The sequence below is a fragment of the Staurois parvus genome, unplaced genomic scaffold (assembly GCF_062004578.1).
Source record: "Staurois parvus isolate SC_StPar_1 unplaced genomic scaffold, SC_StPar_1.0 ptg001029l, whole genome shotgun sequence".
NCBI classification, from domain to species: Eukaryota; Metazoa; Chordata; class Amphibia; order Anura; family Ranidae; genus Staurois; species Staurois parvus.
The window spans coordinates 193,478-217,508 of NW_028318825.1; the positions used below are offsets into that span (position 1 = coordinate 193,478).

The 24,031-nt window shown below is 49.6% G+C and overlaps 1 protein-coding gene across 1 annotated transcript in view; it reads right to left on the reverse strand.

Annotated features, from left to right (window-relative positions):
- The window catches only part of LOC149441067 (V-set domain containing T-cell activation inhibitor 1-like), a 65,408-nt gene that overhangs the window by 31,659 nt on the left and 9,718 nt on the right, over window positions 1–24,031 (reverse strand). Inside the window, exons 2-5 of the mRNA XM_089657800.1 lie at window positions 15,605–15,637; window positions 12,705–12,946; window positions 8,134–8,177; window positions 5,026–5,071 (exon numbers count right to left, since the gene is read on the reverse strand). Of these exons, the coding sequence (XP_089513926.1) occupies window positions 5,026–5,071; window positions 8,134–8,151 (64 nt within the window). The 5' untranslated portion in view covers window positions 8,152–8,177; window positions 12,705–12,946; window positions 15,605–15,637. The remainder of the gene's footprint in view (window positions 1–5,025; window positions 5,072–8,133; window positions 8,178–12,704; window positions 12,947–15,604; window positions 15,638–24,031) is intronic.

The window sequence follows — 24,031 nt, forward strand, 5'->3', positions numbered from 1 at the left end:
GGTTTCCTCCCACACTCCAAAGACATGCTGGTAGGTGAATTGGCTCCTGTCTAAATTGGCCCTAGTATGTGTATGTATGACTGTGAGTTAGGGACCTTAGATTGTACGCCCCTTGAGGGTTAGGAACCTTAGATTGTACGCCCCTCGAGGGTTAGGGACCTTAGATTGTACCCCCCTCGAGGGTTAGGGACCTTAGATTGTACACCCCTCGAGGGTTAGGGATCTTAGATTGTACGCTCCTCGAGGGTTAGGGACCTTAGATTGTACGCCCCTCAAGGGTTAGGGACCTTAGATTGTACGCCCCTCGAGGGTTAGGGACCTTAGATTGTACGCCCCTCGAGGGTTAGGGACCTTAGATTGTACGCCCCTCGAGGGTTAGGGATCTTAAATTGTACGCCCCTCGAGGGTTAGGGACCTTAGATTGTACACCCCTCGAGGGTTAGGGACCTTAGATTGTACGTCCCTCAAGGGTTGGGGACCTTAGATTGTACGCCCTTCAATGGTTGGGGACCTTAGATTGTATGCTCCTCAAGGGTTGGGGACCTTAGATTGTACGTTCCTTGAGGGTCAGGGACCTTAGATTGTACGCCCCTCGAGGGTCAGGGACCTTAGATTGTACGTTCCTTGAGGGTTAGGGACCTTAGATTGTACGCCCCTTGAGGGTTAGGGACCTTAGATTGTACGCCCCTTGAGGGTTAGGGACTGATGTGAATGTACAATATATATGTAAAGCGCGGCGTAAACTGATGGCGCTATATAAGTACAATAAATAAATTTGTCTTTTTCGTGTATTGAATGCAGCAGCTGATTGGGTTAATATTCCAGTCTTGATTCTCCGGTACATAAGCGCAGTTTCCACTCGTAGAGCGACAAATTGTGAACAATAGAAAATTCTTCCTGGTTCCCAGCAGATAAAAGGTGACGCATTTTACCAGCATCCACCGAAGGTGATTTCCTCAAAAAACTGTCATTAGGTTTATTATCATTTTGAAAAAAGTCCCTCATTAACTCACATTGGGGAAATACATGATGACGTCTCCAGTGCAGAGATAAGTACAACAATAAAACAGAAAACTACATGTGCTCAGATCCTAGGCTAGATATACAGTTGTGTTGATAATACTAGCCGTCAGACATCACTAACCGGATCAATCACTGTTTTTGGTGGAAATGATATTTCTACATGGCAGATAATTTCCTAGCAGGTGTAGTAGAGTCATAGAAATCCAACAGACCCGACAGTCATGACATGCATGCTGCTGATTCTGTGTCATTGAATCACTCATTGAGGGGCGTGTTCACAATAATAGCCGTGTGGAGTTCTATTAGTGAGGTCATTCATTCTTTGATAAACAGGTGGCAATTATTGCCCTTATTTAAGGAAGGAAGGCAGCAAATGTTGGACATGCTGGTTACAGTGCATTTCTCTCTGAAATTCTGAGGAAAATGGGTGGTTCCAGACATTGTTCAGAAGAACAGCGTACCTTGATTAAAAAGTTGATTGGAGGGGAAAACATATAAAGAAGTGCAGAAAATGATCGGCTGCTCAGCTAAAATGATGGCAAATGCTTTAAAATGGCAACCAAAACCTGAAAGACGCGGAAGAAAGCGAAAAACTACCATTGGAATGGATAGAAGAATAGCCAAAATGGGGCGGACTCAGCCAACAATCAGCTCCAGGAAGATGAAAGAAGGTGTGACGTTCCCTGTGAGGACTCAGCCAACAATCAGCTCCAGGAAGATGAAAGAAGGTGTGACGTTCCCTGTGAGGACTCAGCCAACAATCAGCTCCAGGAAGATGAAAGAAGGTGTGACGTTCCCTGTGAGGACTGTTACAATTAGAAGACGCCTATGTGAAGCCAAGCTATCTGCAAGAAGTCCCCGCAAAGTCCCACTGTTGGGAAACAGACGTGTGCTGAAGAGGTTACAATCTGCCAAAGAGCACATTGACTGGCCTAAAGAGAAATGGGGCAACATTTTGTGGACTGATGGAAGTAAGATTGTTCTTTTTGGGTCTAGTGGGCGGAGACAGTTTGTCAGACGACCCCCAAACACTGAATTCAAGCCACAGTACACTGTGAAGACCGTGAAGCATGGTGGTGCAAGCATCATGATATGGGGATGTTTCTCATACTACGGTGTTGGGCCTATTTATCGCATACCAGGGATCATGGATCAGTTTGAATCCATCAGAATACTTGAAGAGGTCATGCTGCCTTATGCTGAAGAGGAAATGCCCTTGAAATGGGGGTTCCAACAAGACAACGACCCCAAACACACCAGTAAACGGGCAACATCTTGGTTCCAGACCAACAAGATGGACGTTATGGAGTGGCCAGCCCAATCCCCGGATCTTCATCCAATAGAAAACTTGTGGGGTGACATAAAAAATGCCGTTTCTGAGGCCAAACCAAGAAATAGAGAAGAAGTGTGGAATGTGGTCCAATCATCCTGGGCTGGAATACCTGATCACAGGGGCCAGAAGTTGGGGGACTCCATGCAACACAGATGTACAGCAGTTCTCAGAAACAGTGCGACTACAACCAAATATTCATGAAGTCATTCAAAGGAAAGCAAAATCTTCAAACATTTCTCAGTTTATATAGTGAATGTTGGAGTTTGTAAAGAAGAATACAAACACGGCCATTTTTTTGAACCGTCTAATATTCACTTTTCTTCCATTTTTTTTAGAGGAACAACACAAATTTGATGTATTTTTCTTCACGTTGTGATTTGGAATAGAATGTGTCGTGTTCCCAATGCATTTGTGTGGATGGAAATAAAAGGATTAGAAGGATTTGCAGCTTTACTCACTTTTATCATCACACGGATATTATTCTGAACACAACTGTATGTAACCATCTGTACATTTAATCATTTTCATGAATCGTTACATATTAGCCATAGTATGTGTGTTTTTTTCCTGCGGCCCCTACACAGTGGTGTAACTAGAACCTTGAGAGTCCCGCTGCAAGAGCTCTGAAGGAGTCCCCTGACCCCCAGCTGGGGCCCATCCCTCCGATCACAGTGGCGTGACGCCAGGGCACGGTCACAAGTGTGTCCCTGGTAGTTCCGCCACTGGTGTCAGTAGTTTTTTAAATATTATTTTTTACAATGTTTTTAAGAACTTCGCTGGGAGGGGCTTATAAAATAAACAAACAAAAAAAACAGTCTTTTTGGTTTGCAATGTCAGTGGAAACCCGGCTGCCTCCTAGAACGGGCTGGGAACCCGCACACTGGAAATTAATGCTTGATGCTGGTAAATGCATGTAAACGCAGTACGCACTTTAACAAGCGTCAGGCATTCTTTTGGCCAAAATAAATTTAAACATCAGCGTGCGACCCGACCTAAATATTATCCAAGTAGAATTCTAACTTTTGGCCTCACGCAGCACCAAGTATTCTATTTCTCGGGTATCTTAGGGACTGGTCACCCATGGTGAGGAAGTGGTAAGACTCAGTGGATGGTCTCCAGATTACTCCCTTCATATATAATTTATATACAAGTTGTAAAGAGCTACACAAACTGTTGGCGCTATATAAATCCTGAATAATGTGTGGAAGTTTCTGCCTTATGTAAAACTATTAGAATAGGTTTTTATATTTTAGAATTGGGGCCTCAAGACCGTCCATAATTTTAGAGGGTGCTTCAAGACCGTCCATAATTTTAGAGGGTGCCTCAAGACCGTCCATAATTTTAGAGGGTGCCTTGAAATTGTCCATAATTTTAGAGGGTGCCTCAAGACCGTCCATAAATTTAGAGGGTGCCTCAAGACCGTCCATAATTTTAGAGGGTGCCTCAAGACCGTCCATAATTTTAGAGGGTACCTCAAGACCGTCCATAATTTTAGAGGGTGCCTTGAAATTGTCCATAATTTTAGAGGGTGCCTCAAGACTGTCCATAATTTTAGAGGGTGCCTCAAGACCGTCCATAATTTTAGAGGATGCCTCAAGACCGTCCATAATTTTAGAGGGTGCCTCAAGACTGTCCATAATTTTAGAGGGTGCCTCAAGACCGTCCATAATTTTAGAGGGTGCCTCAAGACCGTCCATAATTTTAGAGGTGCCTCAAGACCGTCCATAATTTTAGAGGGTGCCTCAAGACCGTCCATAATTTTAGAGGGTGCCTCAAGACCGTCCATAATTTTAGAGGGTGCCTCAAGACCGTCCATAATTTTAGAGGGTGCCTCAAGACCGTCCATAATTTTAGAGGGTGCCTCAAGACTGTCCATAATTTTAGAGGGTGCCTCAAGACTGTCCATAATTTTAGAGGGTGCCTCAAGACCGTCCATAATTTTAGAGGGTGCCTCAAGACCGTCCATAATTTTAGAGGGTGCCTCAAGACTGTCCATAATTTTAGAGGGTGCCTCAAGACCGTCCATAATTTTAGAGGGTGCCTCAAGACCGTCCATAATTTTAGAGGTGCCTCAAGACCGTCCATAATTTTAGAGGGTGCCTCAAGACCGTCCATAATTTTAGAGGGTGCCTCAAGACCGTCCATAATTTTAGAGGGTGCCTCAAGACCGTCCATAATTTTAGAGGGTGCCTCAAGACCGTCCATAATTTTAGAGGGTGCCTCAAGACTGTCCATAATTTTAGAGGGTGCCTCAAGACTGTCCATAATTTTAGAGGGTGCCTCAAGACCGTCCATAATTTTAGAGGGTGCCTCAAGACCGTCCATAATTTTAGAGGGTGCCTCAAGACCGTCCATAATTTTAGAGGGTGCCTCAAGACTGTCCATAATTTTAGAGGGTGCCTCAAGACTGTCCATAATTTTAGAGGTGCCTCAAGACCGTCCATAATTTTAGAGGGTGCCTCAAGACCGTCCATAATTTTAGAGGGTGCCTCAAGACCGTACATAATTTTAGAGGGTGCCTCAAGACTGTCCATAATTTTAGAGGGTGCCTCAAGACCGTACATAATTTTAGAGGGTGCCTCAAGACTGTCCATAATTTTAGAGGGTGTCTTGGTTGAAGGAAGGTTGTGAAACACTGGTCCATTCTTGATCTGGAAATGGCCACTTACCTGAGGTCTTCACAGGAAGGAAAAGCAGGAATGCTACCAGTGCCACCTACAACATATAAATGTTTCTGTAGTCAGCACATTGATACTAAATAATGAATAAAGATTACAACAGAAATATACATCTCTAATTGTTTGGCTTTTACACAGTATATGGTGTCATGGGGATAAATCAGAACAAGGACCACAGAGTCCACAATGATGATTGTTGGATCAGGAACTCTTCTGTGGACAAAGGCAGAACAAGTCCATGCGACCTGGGGGGCAGATAAAAGCTCTTGGGTGTGTATGGCCATGGGGGAGGGGAATTCAATCACTTTACACAGCTTTTTTTGAGTCAGTGGGAACGTGTCACATATATCTAACAATTTTTCTGTTTTGCAGTTTTGCTGTTTATTGGGGTTTTTTATTTTTTTTTTATTAAAATAGGGGGAAAAAAGGCATAAAAATAGTCATCAAGAGACAGTATGCAAGAATGTAACACATTGTCCTACAAGAAGCAACAAAATACTCAAAATTTTTTTTAAAAATGTACTTTCTTGTGTCCTGTTTTTAGGTTACTATTTTGAGCCTTTTTTTTTTTTCCGCATTGCCACCGTTCAGGAAAGTGGTTTGTATTTGACAGGTGGCTGGGAGGAGTTATGTCCCATTTGACAGGTGGCTGGGAGGAGTTATGTCCCATTTGACAGGTGGCTGGGAGGAGTTATGTCCCATTTGACAGGTGGCTGGGAGGAGTTATGTCCCATTTGACAGGTGGCTGGGAGGAGTTATGTCCCATTTGACAGGTGGCTGGGAGGAGTTATGTCTCTGCCTGTTAACCTGTAAAATCCCGCAGGACAGCACCACAGGCATTACATGCAGGTCAGATGTGGCCGGCCCCATTCACGTACCCCAGTTTCACACCTGGGCGATTTTCTGCAGAAACGCAGTACATTCCATGTAACATGATTTCTTATGGGACACATTCCCATCTCCACGTATGCACTCCGGTGCGTTTTTTTGGAAAGGGTTGGGGACTTTTCTGAATGCAAAACGTTGCATTTTTGGTTCTATAAACTTCAATGGGAAGGCTGCAGAACACCATGCATTGCGTTTTTGATGCGTTTGGTGTTTAAAATCTGCCTAGCAACAAGAAAAGAAAAATGGAAAAAAAAAAACCGCAGCAAAAACACAAAATGCAGTGCAGAAACTCAACCTGCGTAGGTGTGAACCTAGATGTAAATGGATTGTATGGCTGCAGTACTTTCTGCCAGGTACGACCTGTTGTATACATTTTGTAGCAGCATGTGCACAGCCCCCTCCGGACACCATGTTAGGCAGCGGGGCTGGACACTGTGCTTGTACCTTCCACTTCTACGTAGCACCAAGTACCCGACTCCCGGTATCCTAGCTCCAGATTCCCACCACTCTGCTGACTGGTTTTCTTGGTTACAACCTTGCTTGTTCATCTGCCTGCTGCCCACCTCGACCTCCAGCCTTACCCCAACTCTGTGTCTACTTGATGGTTTGGTAAATTTCCCTCATTTTGTTTTTGATGTCAACCATCTATAGTAGGGTGAGCTGGAAGTTTACACCCATGGGGTATCTGCCGCAGAAGACCAACTCATCCCGTGGGACATTCCTTACTTCCTTTGGCTCCCTTTTCCTTAGATAAGCCTGCCCCATCATTGGGAGACTCAGATGGTCCACCATCTATGGTCAGGTTGAAGCTGCCTTCTTTCTTCAGCTGTCCTTGGTGCCCTACTAGCTGCTTTGAGGTAAGCCAATCCCAGTGCCCCAACCCCCCTCCTTCACAAAGGAACACACTTACATCAGATCATTGAATGAATAGATTGTCCATGATGACCAAACCCCATCTGATGTGCGTTAGACTTTGCTCCTCAAGGATGGGAATTCCTTAGGATTTTACATGACACCGTGAGTTTGTCCTGGATGGTAGATACATTTCCCCGATATTTGCAGTGTGGTCTCTTTATGGGAGACCGTTGCAGAGACAACCAGGACTTTGGTCTCAAGGGGGTTAAATCCCGGGTCAGGGAGGCTTAAATGGCAGCAGAGGGAAATTGGCAGTCGTGTCAGGGAAGTGAAGAGAGAGACTCACAGGCTGTGAGGCTAGTGGAAGCGCTCAGACAAACTGAGACACAGGCTGTTGATCCCCCAATGTGGCCTGCCTGGCACCCTTGTATGTAGGAGTCTAACCCCCTGTATGGAGGAGTCTAACCCCCTGTATGGAGGAGTCTAACCCCCTGTATGGAGGAGCCTAACCCCCTGTATGGAGGAGCCTAACCCCCCTGTATGGAGGAGCCTAACCCCTGTATGGAGGAGCCTAACCCCCTGTATGGAGGAGCCTAACCCCCTGTATGGAGGAGCCTAACCCCCTGTATGGAGGAGCCTAACCCCCTGTATGGAGGAGCCTAACCCCCTGTATGGAGGAGTCTAACCCCCTGTATGGAGGATTCTAACCCCCTGTATGGAGGAGTCTAACCCCCTGTATGGAGGAGCCTAACCCCCTGTATGGAGGAGTCTAACCCCCTGTATGGAGGAGTCTAACCCCCTGTATGGAGGAGCCTAACCCCCTGTATGGAGGAGCCTAACCCCCTGTAAGGAGGAGCCTAACCCCCTGTATGGTGGAGCCTAACCCCCTGTATGGAGGAGCCTAACCCCCTGTATGGAGGAGCCTAACCCCCTGTATGGAGGAGCCTAACCCCCTGTATGGAGGAGCCTAACCCCCTGTATGGAGGAGCCTAACCCCCTGTATGGAGGAGCCTAACCCCCTGTATGGAGGAGCCTAACCCCCTGTATGGGACGGAAGATTGTGGTGAGGTTATGATTCAGCTTCTGAAACCAGCTTTTGGGTCTGTTTATAGACTTTTGCTGAAGTAAGTTGTCTTTTGTTTTTCATGAACCGAAGAAATGAACTGTTTTGCTTTTACCAAACTGGCTGGCGGTCGTTCCGGAGCCACCCCACAAATCATCCCAACGTCTGTCCAACCCTTCCTGGAGCACCTCTACATCTCCTCCTCGCCTATGTGGTTTCATCACATTCAGTGTTCCAGAAGGAAATGGATGATCAGAACTTTACATAAATCCAATAAATCTTCAGAATCTCACCTGAAGGAATGACTCCATAGTAGATCGTGATGCGTCTTCTCTTCCTGGATGAAATATACACGAGTCAGTTATATACGGAAGAGTTTCTATCATTCTATGGCAGTGACTTCTCACTTACTAAGAAAAGGTTACAGATGTTGTCACATTTCCTTTACTTTGAAAACAAGATGAGCTCCAGAATACATTTTACATATTATTTTAGCTGCTGACCCGATGATTTGGACATAACTTTATCAGAACTGATATTTATCATTTTTTACTGTAAAAGAGTTATTGACATTGGTTGGGTGTAGTTAGGGATGGGAAGGGTTCAGTCAGGGAAATATATACCGTATCTCCCAGAAGTGAGTCCCCCCCTCCCCCTCACATTTGTGTCAATATTTGATTCTCTCTTTTCATGTGACAACACTGAAGAAATTACACTTTGCTACAATGTGACGTAGTCAGTGTACAGCTTGTATAACATGGAAATTTGCTGTCCCCTCAAAATAACTTTTTTTTTTTTTTACACAGCCATTAATGTCGAAACCGCCGGCAACAAAAGTGAGTCCACCCCTAAGAGACAAGGTCCAAATTGGGCCCAAAGGGTCAATATTTTGTGTGGCCGCCATTATTTTCCAGCACTGCCTTAACCCTCTTGGACATGGAGGTCACCAGAGCTTCACAGGTTGCCACTGGAGTCCTCTTCCACTCCTCCATGATGATATCACGGAGCTGGTGGATGTTAGAGGCCTTGCAATCCTCCATCTTCCGTCTTCCACTCCTCCATGACGTCCTCATGCAGCTGGTGGATGTTGGAGACCTTGCGCTCCTCCACCTTCCCTCTTCCACTCCTTCATGATGACATCATGCAGCTGGAGGATGTTAGAGACCTTGCGCTCCTCCACCTTCCATTTGAGGACGCCCCACAGATGCTCAATAGGGTTTAGGTCTGGAGACACGCTTGGCCAGTCCATCACCTTCACCCTCAGCTTCTTTAGCCAGGCAGTGGTGGTCTTGGAGGTGTGTTTGGGGTGGTTATCATGTTGGAATACTGCCCTGCGGCCCAGTCTCCGGAGGGAGGGGATCACGCTCTGCTTCAGTCTGTCACAGTACATGTTGGCATTCATGGTTCCCTCAATGAACTGTATCCCCCCAGTGCCGGCAGCACTCCTGCAGCCCCAGACCATGACACCCCCCACCACCATGCGGCCCCAGACCATGACACCCCCACCACCATGGGGCCCCAGACCATGACACTCCCACCACCATGGGGCCCCAGACCATGACACCCCCATCACCATGCTTGACTGTAAGCAACACACTTGTCTTTGTACTCCTCACCTGGTTGCCGCCACACACGCCTGACACCATCTGAACCCAATCAGTGTATCTTGGTGTCATCAGACCACAGGAGACGGTTCCAGTAATCCATGTCCTCAGTCTGCTTGTCTTCAGCAAACTGTTTGCAGGATTTCTTGTCCATCATCTTTAGAAGAGGCTTCCTTCTGGGACGACAGCCATGCAGACCAATGTGATGCAGTGTGCGGTGTATGGTCTGAGCACTGACAGGCTGACCCCCCACCCTTCACCCTCTGTAGCAATGCTGGCACCACTGACAGGCCAACCCCCCCACCCCTACACCCTCTGCAGCAATGCTGGCAGCACTCATACGTCTATTTCCGAAAGACAACCTCTGGATATGACGCTGACCACATGCACTCAACCCCTTTGGTGGACCATGGCGAGGTCTGTTCTCAGTGGAACCTGTCCTGTTACACCGCTGTATGGTCTTGGCCACCGCGCTGCAGCTCAGTTTCAGGGTCTCGGCAATCTTCTTATAGCCTCGGCCATCTTTATGTAGAGCAATAATTCTTTTTTTTCAGATCCTCAGAGAGTTCTTTGCCATGAGGTGCCATGCTGAACTTCCAGTGACCAGTATGAGAGAGTGAGAGCGATAACACCAAATGTAACCCACCCGCTCCCCATTCACACCTGAGACCTTGGAACACCACCGAGTCACATGACACTGGGGAGGGAAAAAGGCTCATTGGGCCCAGTTTGGACCTTGTCACTTAGGGGTGGAGTCACTTTTGTTGCCAGCGGATTAGACATTAATGGCGGTGTGTTGAGTGATTTTGAGGGGACAGCAAATTTCCATGTTATACAAACTGTACACTGACTACGTCACATTGTAGCAAAGTGTCATTCCTTCAGTGTTGTCACATGGAAAGAGAGAATCAAATATTGACACTAATGTGAGGGGGGGGAGGGGGGACTCACTTCTGGGAGATACTGTGTATATATATATACATTGTATACAGTCCGGGGGAGGGGGGACTCACTTCTGGGAGATACTGTGTATATATATATATATATACATTGTATACAGTCTGGGGGAGGGGGGACTCACTTCTGGGAGATACTGTGTATATATATATATATATATACATTGTATACAGTCTGGGGGAGGGGGGGACTCACTTCTGGGAGATAGTGTGTGTATATATATATATATATATACATTGTATACAGTCCGGGGGAGGGGGGACTCACTTCTGGGAGATACTGTGTATATATATATATATATATACATTGTATACAGTCCGGGGGAGGGGGGACTCACTTCTGGGAGATAGTGTGTGTATATATATATATATATATATACATTGTATACAGTCCGGGGGAGGGGGGGACTCACTTCTGGGAGATAGTGTGTGTATATATATATACATTGTACACAGTCTGGGGGAGGGGGGACTCACTTCTGGGAGATAGTGTGTGTATATATATATACATTGTATACAGTCTGGGGGAGGGGGGGACTCACTTCTGGGAGATAGTGTGTGTATATATATATATATATACATTGTATACAGTCTGGGGGAGGGGGGGACTCACTTCTGGGAGATAGTGTGTGTATATATATATATATATACATTGTACACAGTCTGGGGGAGGGGGGACTCACTTCTGGGAGATAGTGTGTGTATATATACATTGTATACAGTCCGGGGGAGGGGGGACTCACTTCTGGGAGATACTGTATATATATATACATTGTATACAAAAGGATCACCTTGAATTTTGGACTTTCTTATCTTGTGTATTTATAACGCACTTCAGTCACTTTATTAGTTGGTTTTATCAGCCACATTGTCATGTATGATGGTTCACTATCTGCATTTTATATACACACACAGAGTATCTCCCAGGAGTGAACCCCTCCCCCGGACTGTATATAATGTATATACATATACAGCATCTCCCAGAAGTGAGTCCCCCCCTCCCCTGGACTGTATATAATGTATAATATATATTTTATACATTGTATACAGTCTGGGAGGGGCTCACTCCTGGGAGATACTCTGTGTGTGTATATATACATTGTATACAGTCGGGGGGAGGGGGGACTCACTTCTGGGAGATACTGTATATATATATATACATTGTATACAGTCGGGGGAGGGGGGCTCACTTCTGGGAGATACTGTATATATATATATACATTGTATACAGTCGGGGGGAGGGGGGACTCACTTCTGGGAGATGCTGTATATATATATATACATTGTATACAGTCCGGGGGAGGGGGGACTCACTTCTGGGAGATACTGTGTATATATATATATACATTATATACAGTCTGGGGGAGGGGGGCTCACTTCTGGGAGATACTGTGTATATATATATATATACATTGTATACAGTCTGGGGGAGGGGGGACTCACTTCTGGGAGATACTATATATATATATACATTGTATACAGTCTGGGGGAGGGGGGGCTCACTTCTGGGAGATATGGTGTGTATATATACATTGTATACAGTCCGGGGGAGGGGGGCTCACTTCTGGGAGATACTGGATATATATATATACATTGTATACAGTCCGGGGGAGGGGGGACTCACTTCTGGGAGATACGGTATATATATATATACATTGTATACAGTCCGGGGGAGGGGGGACTCACTTCTGGGAGATACGGTATATATATATACATTGTATACAGTCCGGGGGAGGGGTGTGTATATATATAACTTTTTTTGGTAGATTTGAATTAGCTGCAGTAACTCTGCTACACAGGACACCTATAGAGGTCCCACCTGGGGGGTGGGACCAGCCGGAAGGACTGCAGGACACACATGGTACATTCTAGATGACTAACAGCAATGCCCCGTGTTGTAGACACAGCCGGCACCATGACTGGGGACGGGCCCTTCGGACTGGGCTGTAGGGTAATGAAGGGGTTAAGTGATGGCAGGAGGGTGAAGGGGCGGGATTTGGATTGTGTTGGCAGAAGATTGGAAGGAGGAAGAAAAAGGAGGGGCCTCCTGCATCATGTGACCTCCCTTGACATACTGGTCACTCAATTGGCCCCCTTCCAATATTCTGGGTTTTGTTGTTATGGATTTGCTTATAACGAAATAAGGAAATTAATATATTAATAAATAATTTTTTTAAAAAAACAAAAACAAAAAAAAAAACAAAGAATACATATATAAATTAAAAAATAAAATAAAAAAAGAAGTGCAGTTTTTTCTTGCAAGACAATGAATAAATAACTATAAAGTGCCTAATTCAGTGACACCTTCTTGTTGTTGGTTCCAGTCCAGTATGTTGGTTGTCACGTGATATTTTTGTCAAAAAAATGGACCGGATGGAATTATTGGCATCTTCTCAGAATTGTAAGAAATAATTGCGTTCCCAGTCTGTGATGTTTCTGTCATTTGTGATTTAACTCCCCCGTATCCATGACCAGGCGCTGACAACATCACACCGACAACCGGGGACAATGGTGACAAACGGCCTCCACCTTTCTGTTGGGTGTCTCTGTGTGCCACATGGAGGAGAGAAAGAGAAGCAAAGAATTATCTGACGATTGGAGAACAGTATTGTGGAAAAGCATGAACAACCTCAAGGTGACAAGTCCATCTCCAGAGATCCTAATGTTCCTGTGTCCACTGTGCGTGACATTGTCAGAAAGTTTACAGCCCATGGCACTGTAGCTAATCTCCCTGGACGTGGCCCAAGGAGAAAAATTGATGAAAGATTGCAATGGAGGATTGTTGAAATGGTGGCTAAAAAACCTCCATCGACTTCCCGACAAATCCAAGCTGACCTTCAGGCACCGGGTACAACGGTGTCCACTCCCACTATACATCGCCATCTGAAGGAAAAGGGACGCTATGGTAGGAGACCCAGGAGGACCCCACTGCTGACACAGAAATATGGGAGAAGACCCAGGAGGACCCCACTGCTGACACAGAAATATGGGAGGAGACCCAGGAGGACCCCACCGATGACACAGAAATATGGTAGGAGACCCAGGAGGACCCCACCGCTGACACAGAAATATGGTAGGAGACCCAGGAGGACCCCACCGCTGACACAGAAATATGGGAGGAGACCCAGGAGGACCCCATTGCTGACACAGAAATATGGGAGGAGACCCAGGAGGACCCCACCGCTGACACAGAAATATGGGAGGAGACCCAGGAGGACCCCACTGCTGACACAGAAATATGGTGGGAGACCCAGGAGGACCCCACTGCTGACACAAAAATAAGGGAGGAGACCCAGGAGGACCCCACCGCTGACACAGAAATATGGTGGGCAACCCAGGAGGACCCCACCGCTCACACAGAAATATGGGAGGAGACCCAGGAGGACCCCACTGCTGACACAGAAATATGGGAGGAAACCCAGGAGGACCCCACTGCTGACACAGAAATATGGAGGAGACCCAGGAGGACCCCACCGCCGACACCGAAATATGAGTGGAGACCCAGGAGGACCTCACTGCCGACACAGAAATATGGGAGGAGACCCAGGAGGACCTCACTGCTGACACAGAAATATGGGAGGAGACCCAGGAGGACCCCACCGCTGACACAGAAATATGGGAGGAGACCTAGGAGGACCCCACCGCTGACACAGAAATATGGGAGGAGACCCAGGAGGACCCCATTGCTGACACAGAAATATGGGAGGAGACCCAGGAGGACCCCACCGCTGACACAGAAATATGGGAGGAGACCCAGGAGGACCCCACCGCTGACACAGAAATATGGTAGGAGACCCAGGAGGACCCCACCGCTGACACAGAAATATGATGGGAGATCCAGGAGGACCCCACCGCTGACACAGAAATATGGTGGGAGACCCAGGAGGACCCCACTGCTGACACAAAAATAAGGGAGGAGACCCAGGAGGACCCCACCGCTGACACAGAAATATGGTGGGCAACCCAGGAGGACCCCACCGCTCACACAGAAATATGGGAGGAGACCCAGGAGGACCCCACTGCTGACACAGAAATATGGGAGGAGACCCAGGAGGACCCCACTGCTGACACAGAAATATGGAGGAGACCCAGGAGGACCCCACCGCCGACACCGAAATATGAGTGGAGACCCAGGAGGACCTCACTGCCGACACAGAAATATGGGAGGAGACCCAGGAGGACCTCACTGCTGACACAGAAATATGGGAGGAGACCCAGGAGGACCTCACTGCTGACACAGAAATATGGGAGGAGACCCAGGAGGACCCCACCGCTGACACAGAAATATGGGAGGAGACCTAGGAGGACCCCACCGCTGACACAGAAATATGGGAGGAGACCCAGGAGGACCCCACCGATGACACAGAAATATGGTAGGAGACCCAGGAGGACCCCACCGCTGACACAGAAATATGGTAGGAGACCCAGGAGGACCCCACCGATGACACAGAAATATGGTAGGAGACCCAGGAGGACCCCACCGCTGACACAGAAATATGGGAGGAGACCCAGGAGGACCCCACCGCTGACACAGAAATATGGGAGGAGACCCAGGAGGACCCCACCGCTGACACAGAAATATGGGAGGAGACCCAGGAGGACCCCACCGCTGACACAGAAATATGGGAGGAGACCCAGGAGGACCCCACCGCTGACACAGAAATATGGGAGGAGACCTAGGAGGACCCCACCGCTGACACAGAAATATGGGAGGAGACCCAGGAGGACCCCACCGATGACACAGAAATATGGTAGGAGACCCAGGAGGACCCCACCGCTGACACAGAAATATGGTAGGAGACCCAGGAGGACCCCACCGATGACACAGAAATATGGTAGGAGACCCAGGAGGACCCCACCGCTGACACAGAAATATGGGAGGAGACCCAGGAGGACCCCACCGCTGACACAGAAATATGGGAGGAGACCCAGGAGGACCCCACCGCTGACACAGAAATATGGGAGGAGACCCAGGAGGACCCCACCGCTGACACAGAAATATGGGAGGAGACCCAGGAGGACCCCACTGCTGACACAGAAATATGGGAGGAGACCCAGGAGGACCCCACCGATGACACAGAAATATGGGAAGAGACCCAGGAGGACCCCACCGCTGACACAGAAATATGGGAAGAGACCCAGGAGGACCCCACCGCTGACACAGAAATATGGGAGAAGCCAGATTGGAGTTTGCCAAAACTTACCTGAGGAAGTCACGATCCTTCTCAAAGAAGGTGCTGGGGACAGACAAAACAAAATGTCAGCTTTTGGTAAATCCCATCATTCTACTGTTATCAGAAAAAGAAATGAGGCCTAAAGAGGAGAATCCAGTCCCTCCAGTCACACATGGTGGGGGGTCACAGTCCCTCCATTCACACATGGTGGGGGGGGTCACAGTCCCTCCAGTCACACATGGTGGGGGGGTCACAGTCCTTCCAGTCACACATGGTGGGGGGGTCACAGTCCCTCCAGTCACACATGGTGGGGGGTCACAGTCCCTCCAGTCACACATGGTGGGGGGGGTCACAGTCCCTCCAGTCACACATGGTGGGGGGGGGTCACAGTCCCTCCAGTCACACATGGTGGGGGGGGGTCACAGTCCCTCCTGTCACACATGGTGGGGGGGTCACAGTCCCTCCAGTCACACATGGTGGGGGGGGTCACAGTCCCTCCAGTCACACATGGTGGGGGGGTCACAGTCCTTCCAGTCACACATGGTGGGGAGGTCACAGTCCCTCCAGTCACACATGGTGGGGGGGGTCACAGTCCCTCCAGTCACACATGGTGGGGGGGTCACAGTCCCTCCAGTCACACATGGTGGGGGGTCACAGTCCCTCCAGTCACACATGGTGGGGGGTCACAGTCCCTCCAGTCACACATGGTGGGGGGGTCACAGTCCCTCCAGTCACACATGGTGGGGGGGGTCACAGTCCCTCCAGTCACACATGGTGGGGGGGTCACAGTCCCTCCAATCACACATGGTGGGGGGGTCACTGATGTTTTGGGGTGGCTTTGCTGCTTCAGGCACTGGATGTCTTGGCCGTGTACATGGCATTATGAAATCTGAAGACTATCAAAGAATTATGGGGTCCAATGTAGGGCCCGGTGTCAGAAAGTTGGGTCTCCAATGTCAGAGGTCATGGGACTTCCAGCAGGACAATGACCCCAAAGCACACGTCACAAAGCCCCCAGAAATGGTGTCAGACAAAGCGCTGGAGAGGACTGAACTGGCCAGCAATGAGTCCAGATCCCCATCCCATAGAGCTCCTGTGGAGAGCAGAGGTGTGGAAATTATTTGGGAATTGTGTGTGAAGCCGTGTGGCAGTGAAGGGGTCAGGTGTAGCGGGCTGGGTCTGGCGTGTGAAGCCGTGTGGCAGTGAAGGGGTCAGGTGTAGCGGGCTGGGTCTGGCGTGTGAAGCCGTGTGGCAGTGAAGGGGTCAGGTGTAGCGGGCTGGGTCTGGCGTGTGAAGCCGTGTGGCAGTGAAGGGGTTAGGTGTAGCGGGCTGGGTCTGGCGTGTGAAGCCGTGTGGCAGTGAAGGGTTAGGTGTAGCGGGCTGGGTCTGGCGTGTGAAGCCGTGTGGCAGTGAAGGGGTTAGGTGTAGCGGGCTGGGTCTGGCGTGTGAAGCCGTGTGGCAGTGAAGGGGTGAGGTGTAGCGGGCTGGGTCTGGCGTGTGAAGCCGTGTGGCAGTGAAGGGGTTAGGTGTAGCGGGCTGGGTCTGGCGTGTGAAGCCGTGTGGCAGTGAAGGGGTCAGGTGTAGCGGGCTGGGTCTGGCGTGTGAAGCCGTGTGGCAGTGAAGGGGTCAGGTGTAGCGGGCTGGGTCTGGCGTGTGAAGCCGTGTGGCAGTGAAGGGGTTAGGTGTAGCGGGCTGGGTCTGGCGTGTGAAGCCGTGTGGCAGTGAAGGGGTTAGGTGTAGCCGGCTGGGTCTGGCGTGTGAAGCCGTGTGGCAGTGAAGGGGTTAGGTGTAGCGGGCTGGGTCTGGCGTGTGAAGCCGTGTGGCAGTGAAGGGGTTAGGTGTAGCGGGCTGGGCCTGGCGTGTGAAGCCGTGTGGCAGTGAAGGGGTTAGGCGTAGCGGGCTGGGTCTGGCGTGTGAAGCCGTGTGGCAGTGAAGGGGTTAGGTGTAGTGGGCTGGGTCTGGCGTGTGAAGCCGTGTGGCAGTGAAGGGGTTAGGTGTAGCGGGCTGGGTCTGGCGTGTGAAGCCGTGTGGCAGTGAAGGGGTTAGGTGTAGCGGGCTGGGTCTGGCGTGTGAAGCCGTGTGGCAGTGAAGGGGTCAGGTGTAGCGGGCTGGGTCTGGCGTGTGAAGCCGTGTGGCAGTGAAGGGGTCAGGTGTAGCGGGCTGGGTCTGGCGTGTGAAGCCGTGTGGCAGTGAAGGGGTTAGGTGTAGCGGGCTGGGTCTGGCGTGTGAAGCCGTGTGGCAGTGAAGGGGTTAGGTGTAGCGGGCTGGGTCTGGCGTGTGAAGCCGTGTGGCAGTGAAGGGGTTAGGTGTAGCGGGCTGGGTCTGGCGTGTGAAGCCGTGTGGCAGTGAAGGGGTTAGGTGTAGCGGGCTGGGTCTGGCGTGTGAAGCCGTGTGGCAGTGAAGGGGTTAGGCGTAGCGGGCTGGGTCTGGCGTGTGAAGCCGTGTGGCAGTGAAGGGGTTAGGTGTAGCGGGCTGGGTCTGGCGTGTGAAGCCGTGTGGCAGTGAAGGGGTTAGGTGTAGCGGGCTGGGTCTGGCGTGTGAAGCCGTGTGGCAGTGAAGGGGTTAGGTGTAGCGGGCTGGGTCTGGCGTGTGAAGCCGTGTGGCAGTGAAGGGGTCAGGTGTAGCGGGCTGGGTCTGGCGTGTGAAGCCGTGTGGCAGTGAAGGGGTTAGGTGTAGCGGGCTGGGTCTGGCGTGTGAAGCCGTGTGGCAGTGAAGGGGTTAGGTGTAGCGGGCTGGGTCTGGCGTGTGAAGCCGTGTGGCAGTGAAGGGGTTAGGTGTAGAGGCTGGGTCTGGCGTGTGAAGCCGTGTGGCAGTGAAGGGGTTAGGTGTAGAGGCTGGGTCTGGCGTGTGAAGCCGTGTGGCAGTGAAGGGGTTAGGTGTAGTGGGCTGGGTCTGGCGTGTGAAGCCGTGTGGCAGTGAAGGGGTTAGGTGTAGCGGGCTGGGTCTGGCGTGTGAAGCCGTGTGGCAGTGAAGGGGTTAGGTGTAGCGGGCTGGGTCTGGCGTGTGAAGCCGTGTGGCAGTGAAGGGGTTAGGTGCAGCGGGCTGGGTCTGGCGTGTGAAGCCGTGTGGCAGTGAAGGGGTTAGGTGTAGAGGGCTGGGTCTGGCGTGTGAAGCCGTGTGGCAGTGAAGGGGTCAGGTGTAGCGGGCTGGGTCTGGCGTGTGAAGCCGTGTGGCAGTGAAGGGGTTAGGTGTAGCGGGCTGGGTCTGGCGTGTGAAGCCGTGTGGCAGTGAAGGGGTTAGGTGTAGCGGGCTGGGTCTGGCGTGTGAAGCCGTGTGGCAGTGAAGGGGTTAGGTGTAGCGGGCTGGGTCTGGCGTGTGAAGCCGTGTGGCAGTGAAGGGGTTAGGCGTAGCGGGCTGGGTCTGGCGTGTGAAGCCGTGTGGCAGTGAAGGGGTTAGGCGTAGCGGGCTGGGTCTGGCGTGTGAAGCCGTGTGGCAGTGAAGGGGTTAGGTGTAGAGGGCTGGGTCTGGCGTGTGAAGCCGTGTGGCAGTGAAGGGGTTAGGTGTAGCGGGCTGGGTCTGGCGTGTGAAGCCGTGTGGCAGTGAAGGGGTTAGGTGTAGCGGGCTGGGTCTGGCGTGTGAAGCCGTGTGGCAGTGAAGGGGTTAGGTGTAGAGGCTGGGTCTGGCGTGTGAAGCCGTGTGGCAGTGAAGGGGTTAGGTGTAGAGGCTGGGTCTGGCGTGTGAAGCCGTGTGGCAGTGAAGGGGTTAGGTGTAGTGGGCTGGGTCTGGCGTGTGAAGCCGTGTGGCAGTGAAGGGGTTAGGTGTAGCGGGCTGGGTCTGGCGTGTGAAGCCGTGTGGCAGTGAAGGGGTTAGGTGTAGCGGGCTGGGTCTGGCGTGTGAAGCCGTGTGGCAGTGAAGGGGTTAGGTGCAGCGGGCTGAGTCTGGCGTGTGAAGCCGTGTGGCAGTGAAGGGGTTAGGTGTAGCGGGCTGGGTCTGGCGTGTGAAGACGTGTGGCAGTGAAGGGGTCAGGTGTAGCGGGCTGGGTCTGGCGTGTGAAGCCGTGTGGCAGTGAAGGGGTTAGGTGTAGCGGGCTGGGTCTGGCGTGTGAAGCCGTGTGGCAGTGAAGGGGTTAGGTGTAGCCGGCTGGGTCTGGCGTGTGAAGCCGTGTGGCAGTGAAGGGGTTAGGTGTAGAGGGCTGGGTCTGGCGTGTGAAGCCGTGTGGCAGTGAAGGGGTTAGGTGTAGCGGGCTGATAATGAAATTAACCCCTCGCCTACCAGGCACTTCTACCCCCTTCCCCCCCAGGCCAATTTTCAGCTTTCAGCGCTGCCGCACTTTGATTGACAATTGCGCGGTCATGCAACATTGTACCCATATGAAATTTTGATCATTTTTTTCTCACAAATAGAGCTTTCTTTTGGTGGTATTTACTCCCCGCTGGGCGCTTTACTTTTTGCGCTATAAATAAAAAAATTGCAAAAAATTTGAAAAAAAAAAAAGTTTATTTGTTTCTTTTATAAAATTTTTCAAACAGGTATTTTTTCTCCTTCACTGATGTGCGTTGATGAGGCAGCACTGATGGGCACTGATAGGCGGCACTGATGGGCACTGATAGGCAGTACTAATGAGGTGTCACGGATAGGCGGCACTGATATGCAGCACTGATAGGCGGCACTGATAGGTGACACTGATTATGGGTACTGATAGACGGCACTGACTGGCATCACTGCTGGGCACTGACTAGCGGCACTGACTGGCACAACCCCTGGGCACTGACTGGTGGCACTGACTGGCAGCACTGCTGGGCTGCACTGGTGGGTGGCACTGGTGGGCAGCACTGGTGGGTGGGCACAGGTGGGTGGCACTGGTGGGCACAGGTGGGTGGGCACAGGTGGGTGGCACTGCTGGGCACATGTAGGTGGCACTGCAGAGTGGCACAGGTGGGTGGGCACAGGTGGGTGGCACTGCTGGGCACATGTAGGTGGCACTGCAGAGTGGCACAGGTGGGTGCACTGCTGGGCACAGGTGGGGGCACTGCTGGGCACAGGTGGGTGGAGCTAGTGGGTGCACTGCTGGGCGGAACTTGCGGGTGTCACTGCTGGGCACCGATCATCAGGGCACTGATCATCAGTGCCCTGATGATCGGTGCTGATCCTCGCTCTGACAACTGCCGGTTCTCGGCAGTACTTTCCTCACGATCTGACAGCGTGAGGAAAGTGCAGCCGAGAACCGGCACTTGCATTTCCCTGTGATCAGCGTGTCATTGGACACCGCTGATCACGTGGTAAAAGGCCGCTGTGATTGGCCTTTTAACACACCACGTGATCAGCTGTGTCCGTAGGACACAGCGATCACGGAGATCGCCGGGTGCGCGCCCCCCTGGGGAGCGCAGGAGAGCGCGTTCTGGGGGGACGTAATATGACGTCCACCCAGAACTGGCCGGCCGCGGTGAAGCCGTCATTCAGCTATGCGCGGTCGGCAAGAGGTTAAATAATAATATAATTACATTAGAATGTATTGTGTATTATACTTTTATTATTATTATTGTTACATAATGAAGTTATTATTATAATTACCGAAATGAATTGTATTTATTTATTTTGTCCCAATCCTTCATCCTGACTCCAGCCCTGACATGTGACTTTGGACACATAAAGGTTCCTGCAGCACTTTGATGCGACTTGAGTGACGCAGAGCGGGAAGTCGCACTACATGGACACAACTGCCTCACTTTTCTGTTAGCAAAACAAAAACAAACCGGAACCCCTCATCAGCCGCATCCTGCTAGATCCTCGCCGCGCTCTGCACCGGACGCAGACTATTTCTCCAGAATAATAAATGATCGGAATCTGATACAAAGTATTCCTTATGTCGCGGCTCCAAGCCGGGGATGGAAGGGAAAAAGCCCCCCTACCGGCAAGTGAGAAGAGGGGGGCACGAGTCCCAGCCATTCCTGTGTCAGCCAATACAAGTGAAGGGATGGACGCTGCTCAACCCACCCCAGGAGTCCAGTATTGAGGACCAAGCCAACAGTGGGCGGGGTGAAATGCGTCAATGGGCGTGACCAGAACGGTGGCTGAGACCATTCCTCAGTACTGGAGCCGGATGAGCGGCACCATCCCTTCACCTGCAACCAAGTGTGTTACTACCCCTGCAATGTGCAGAGACCACCCAGATTCCGGTGAGAAATCGAACAGGACAAATGGAGAGGATGAATCTCCCTGACAACTGACAGGGGGTCTCACCCCTCCCCCTCCATCCAACACTGACAGGGGGTCTCACCCCTCCCCCTCCATCCAACACTGACAGGGGGTCTCACCCCTCCCCCTCCATCCAACACTGACAGGGGGTCTCACCCCTCCCCCTCCATCCAACACTGACAGGGGGTCTCATCCCTCCCCCCTCCATCCAACACTGACAAAGGGTCTCACCCCTCCCCCTCCATCCAACACTGACAGGGGGTCTCACCCCTTACCCCCTATCCAACACTGACAGGGGGTCTCATCCCTCCCCCATCATCCAACACTGACAGGGGGTCTCATCCCTCCCCCTCCATCCAACACTGACAGGGGGTCTCATCCCTCCCCCTCCATCCAAAATTGATAGGGGGTCTCACCCCTCCCCCTCCATCCAACACTGACAGGGTTCTCATCCCTCCCCCCTCCATCCAACACTGACAGGGGGTCTCACCCCTCCCCCCTCCATCCAACACTGACAGGGGGTCTCATCCCTCCCCCCCTCCATCCAACACTCACAGGGGGTCTCATCCCTCCCCCCTCCATCCAACACCGACAGGGGGTCTCATCCCTCTCCCTCCAACACTGACAGGGGGTCTCATCCCTCCCCCCTCCATCCAACACCGACAGGGGTCTCACCCCTCCCCCTCCATCCAACACTGACAGGTGTAAAACTCCCTGCTAGTATATTCTAGAGACACATGCTCACCAGACAGAGGAGGAAACAGACAAAGTTCCAGTCAGAGAAGCTTTATGGAAGCAGAGAAGGCCAAATAGGTATTTAATGCACTTGTGTGTTCCTCTGTTGTTTAGTAATGCAGGTAGATCTGTGTGTAAAAACTGTTGTGTGTGTTTACTTGTAGTTCCACCGAACTTACGAATCAAGTCACTGTAGAGTAATCATAATCGATACATTCTACCGAACTTAACGAATTAATCTAACAACATAAGCTAACGAATGTATCGAGATAAGCTATCGAATCATCCCAATGTAATATGAAAGAATCAACCCAATGTAATATGAAAGAATCAACCCAATGTAATATGAAAGAATCAACCCAATGTAATATCAAAGAAACAACCCAATGTAATATGAAAGAATCATCCCAATGTAATATGAAAGAAACAACCCAATGTAATATGAAAGAATCAACCCAATGTAATATGAAAGAAACAACCCAATGTAATATGAAAGAAACAACCCAATGTAATATGAAAGAAACAACCCAATGTAATATGAAAGAATCATCCCAATGTAATATGAAAGAATCATCCCAATGTAATATGAAAGAAACAACCCAATGTAATATGAAAGAAACAACCGAATGTAATATGAAAGAATCAACCCAATGTAATATGAAAGAATCAACCCAATGTAATATGAAAGAATCAACCCAATGTAATATGAAAGAATCAACCCAATGTAATATGAAAGAATCAACCCAATGTAATATGAAAGAATCAACCCAATGTAATATGAAAGAAACAATCCAATGTAATATGAAAGAAACAACCCAATGTAATATGAAAGAATCATCCCAATGTAATATGAAAGAATCAACCCAATGTAATATGAAAGAAACAACCCAATGTAATATGAAAGAATCAACCCAATGTAATATGAAAGAATCAACCCAATGTAATATGAAAGAATCAACCCAATGTAATATGAAACAACCCAATGTAATATGAAAGAATCAACCCAATGTAATATGAAAGAATCATCCCAATGTAATATGAAAGAAACAACCCAATGTAATATGAAAGAAACAACCCAATGTAATATGAAAGAATCAACCCAATGTAATATGAAAGAATCAACCCAATGTAATATGAAAGAAACAACCCAATGTAATATGAAAGAATCATCCCAATGTAATATGAAAGAAACAACCCAATGTAATATGAAAGAATCAACCCAATGTAATATGAAAGAAACAACCCAATGTAATATGAAAGAATCAACCCAATGTAATATGAAAGAAACAACCCAATGTAATATGAAAGAATCATCCCAATGTAATATGAAAGAAACAACCCAATGTAATATGAAAGAATCATCCCAATGTAATATGAAAGAAACAACCCAATGTAATATGAAAGAAACAACCCAATGTAATATGAAAGAAACAACCCAATGTAATATGAAAGAATCATCCCAATGTAATATGAAAGAATCATCCCAATGTAATATGAAAGAAACAACCCAATGTAATATGAAAGAAACAACCCAATGTAATATGAAAGAATCAACCCAATGTAATATGAAAGAATCAACCCAATGTA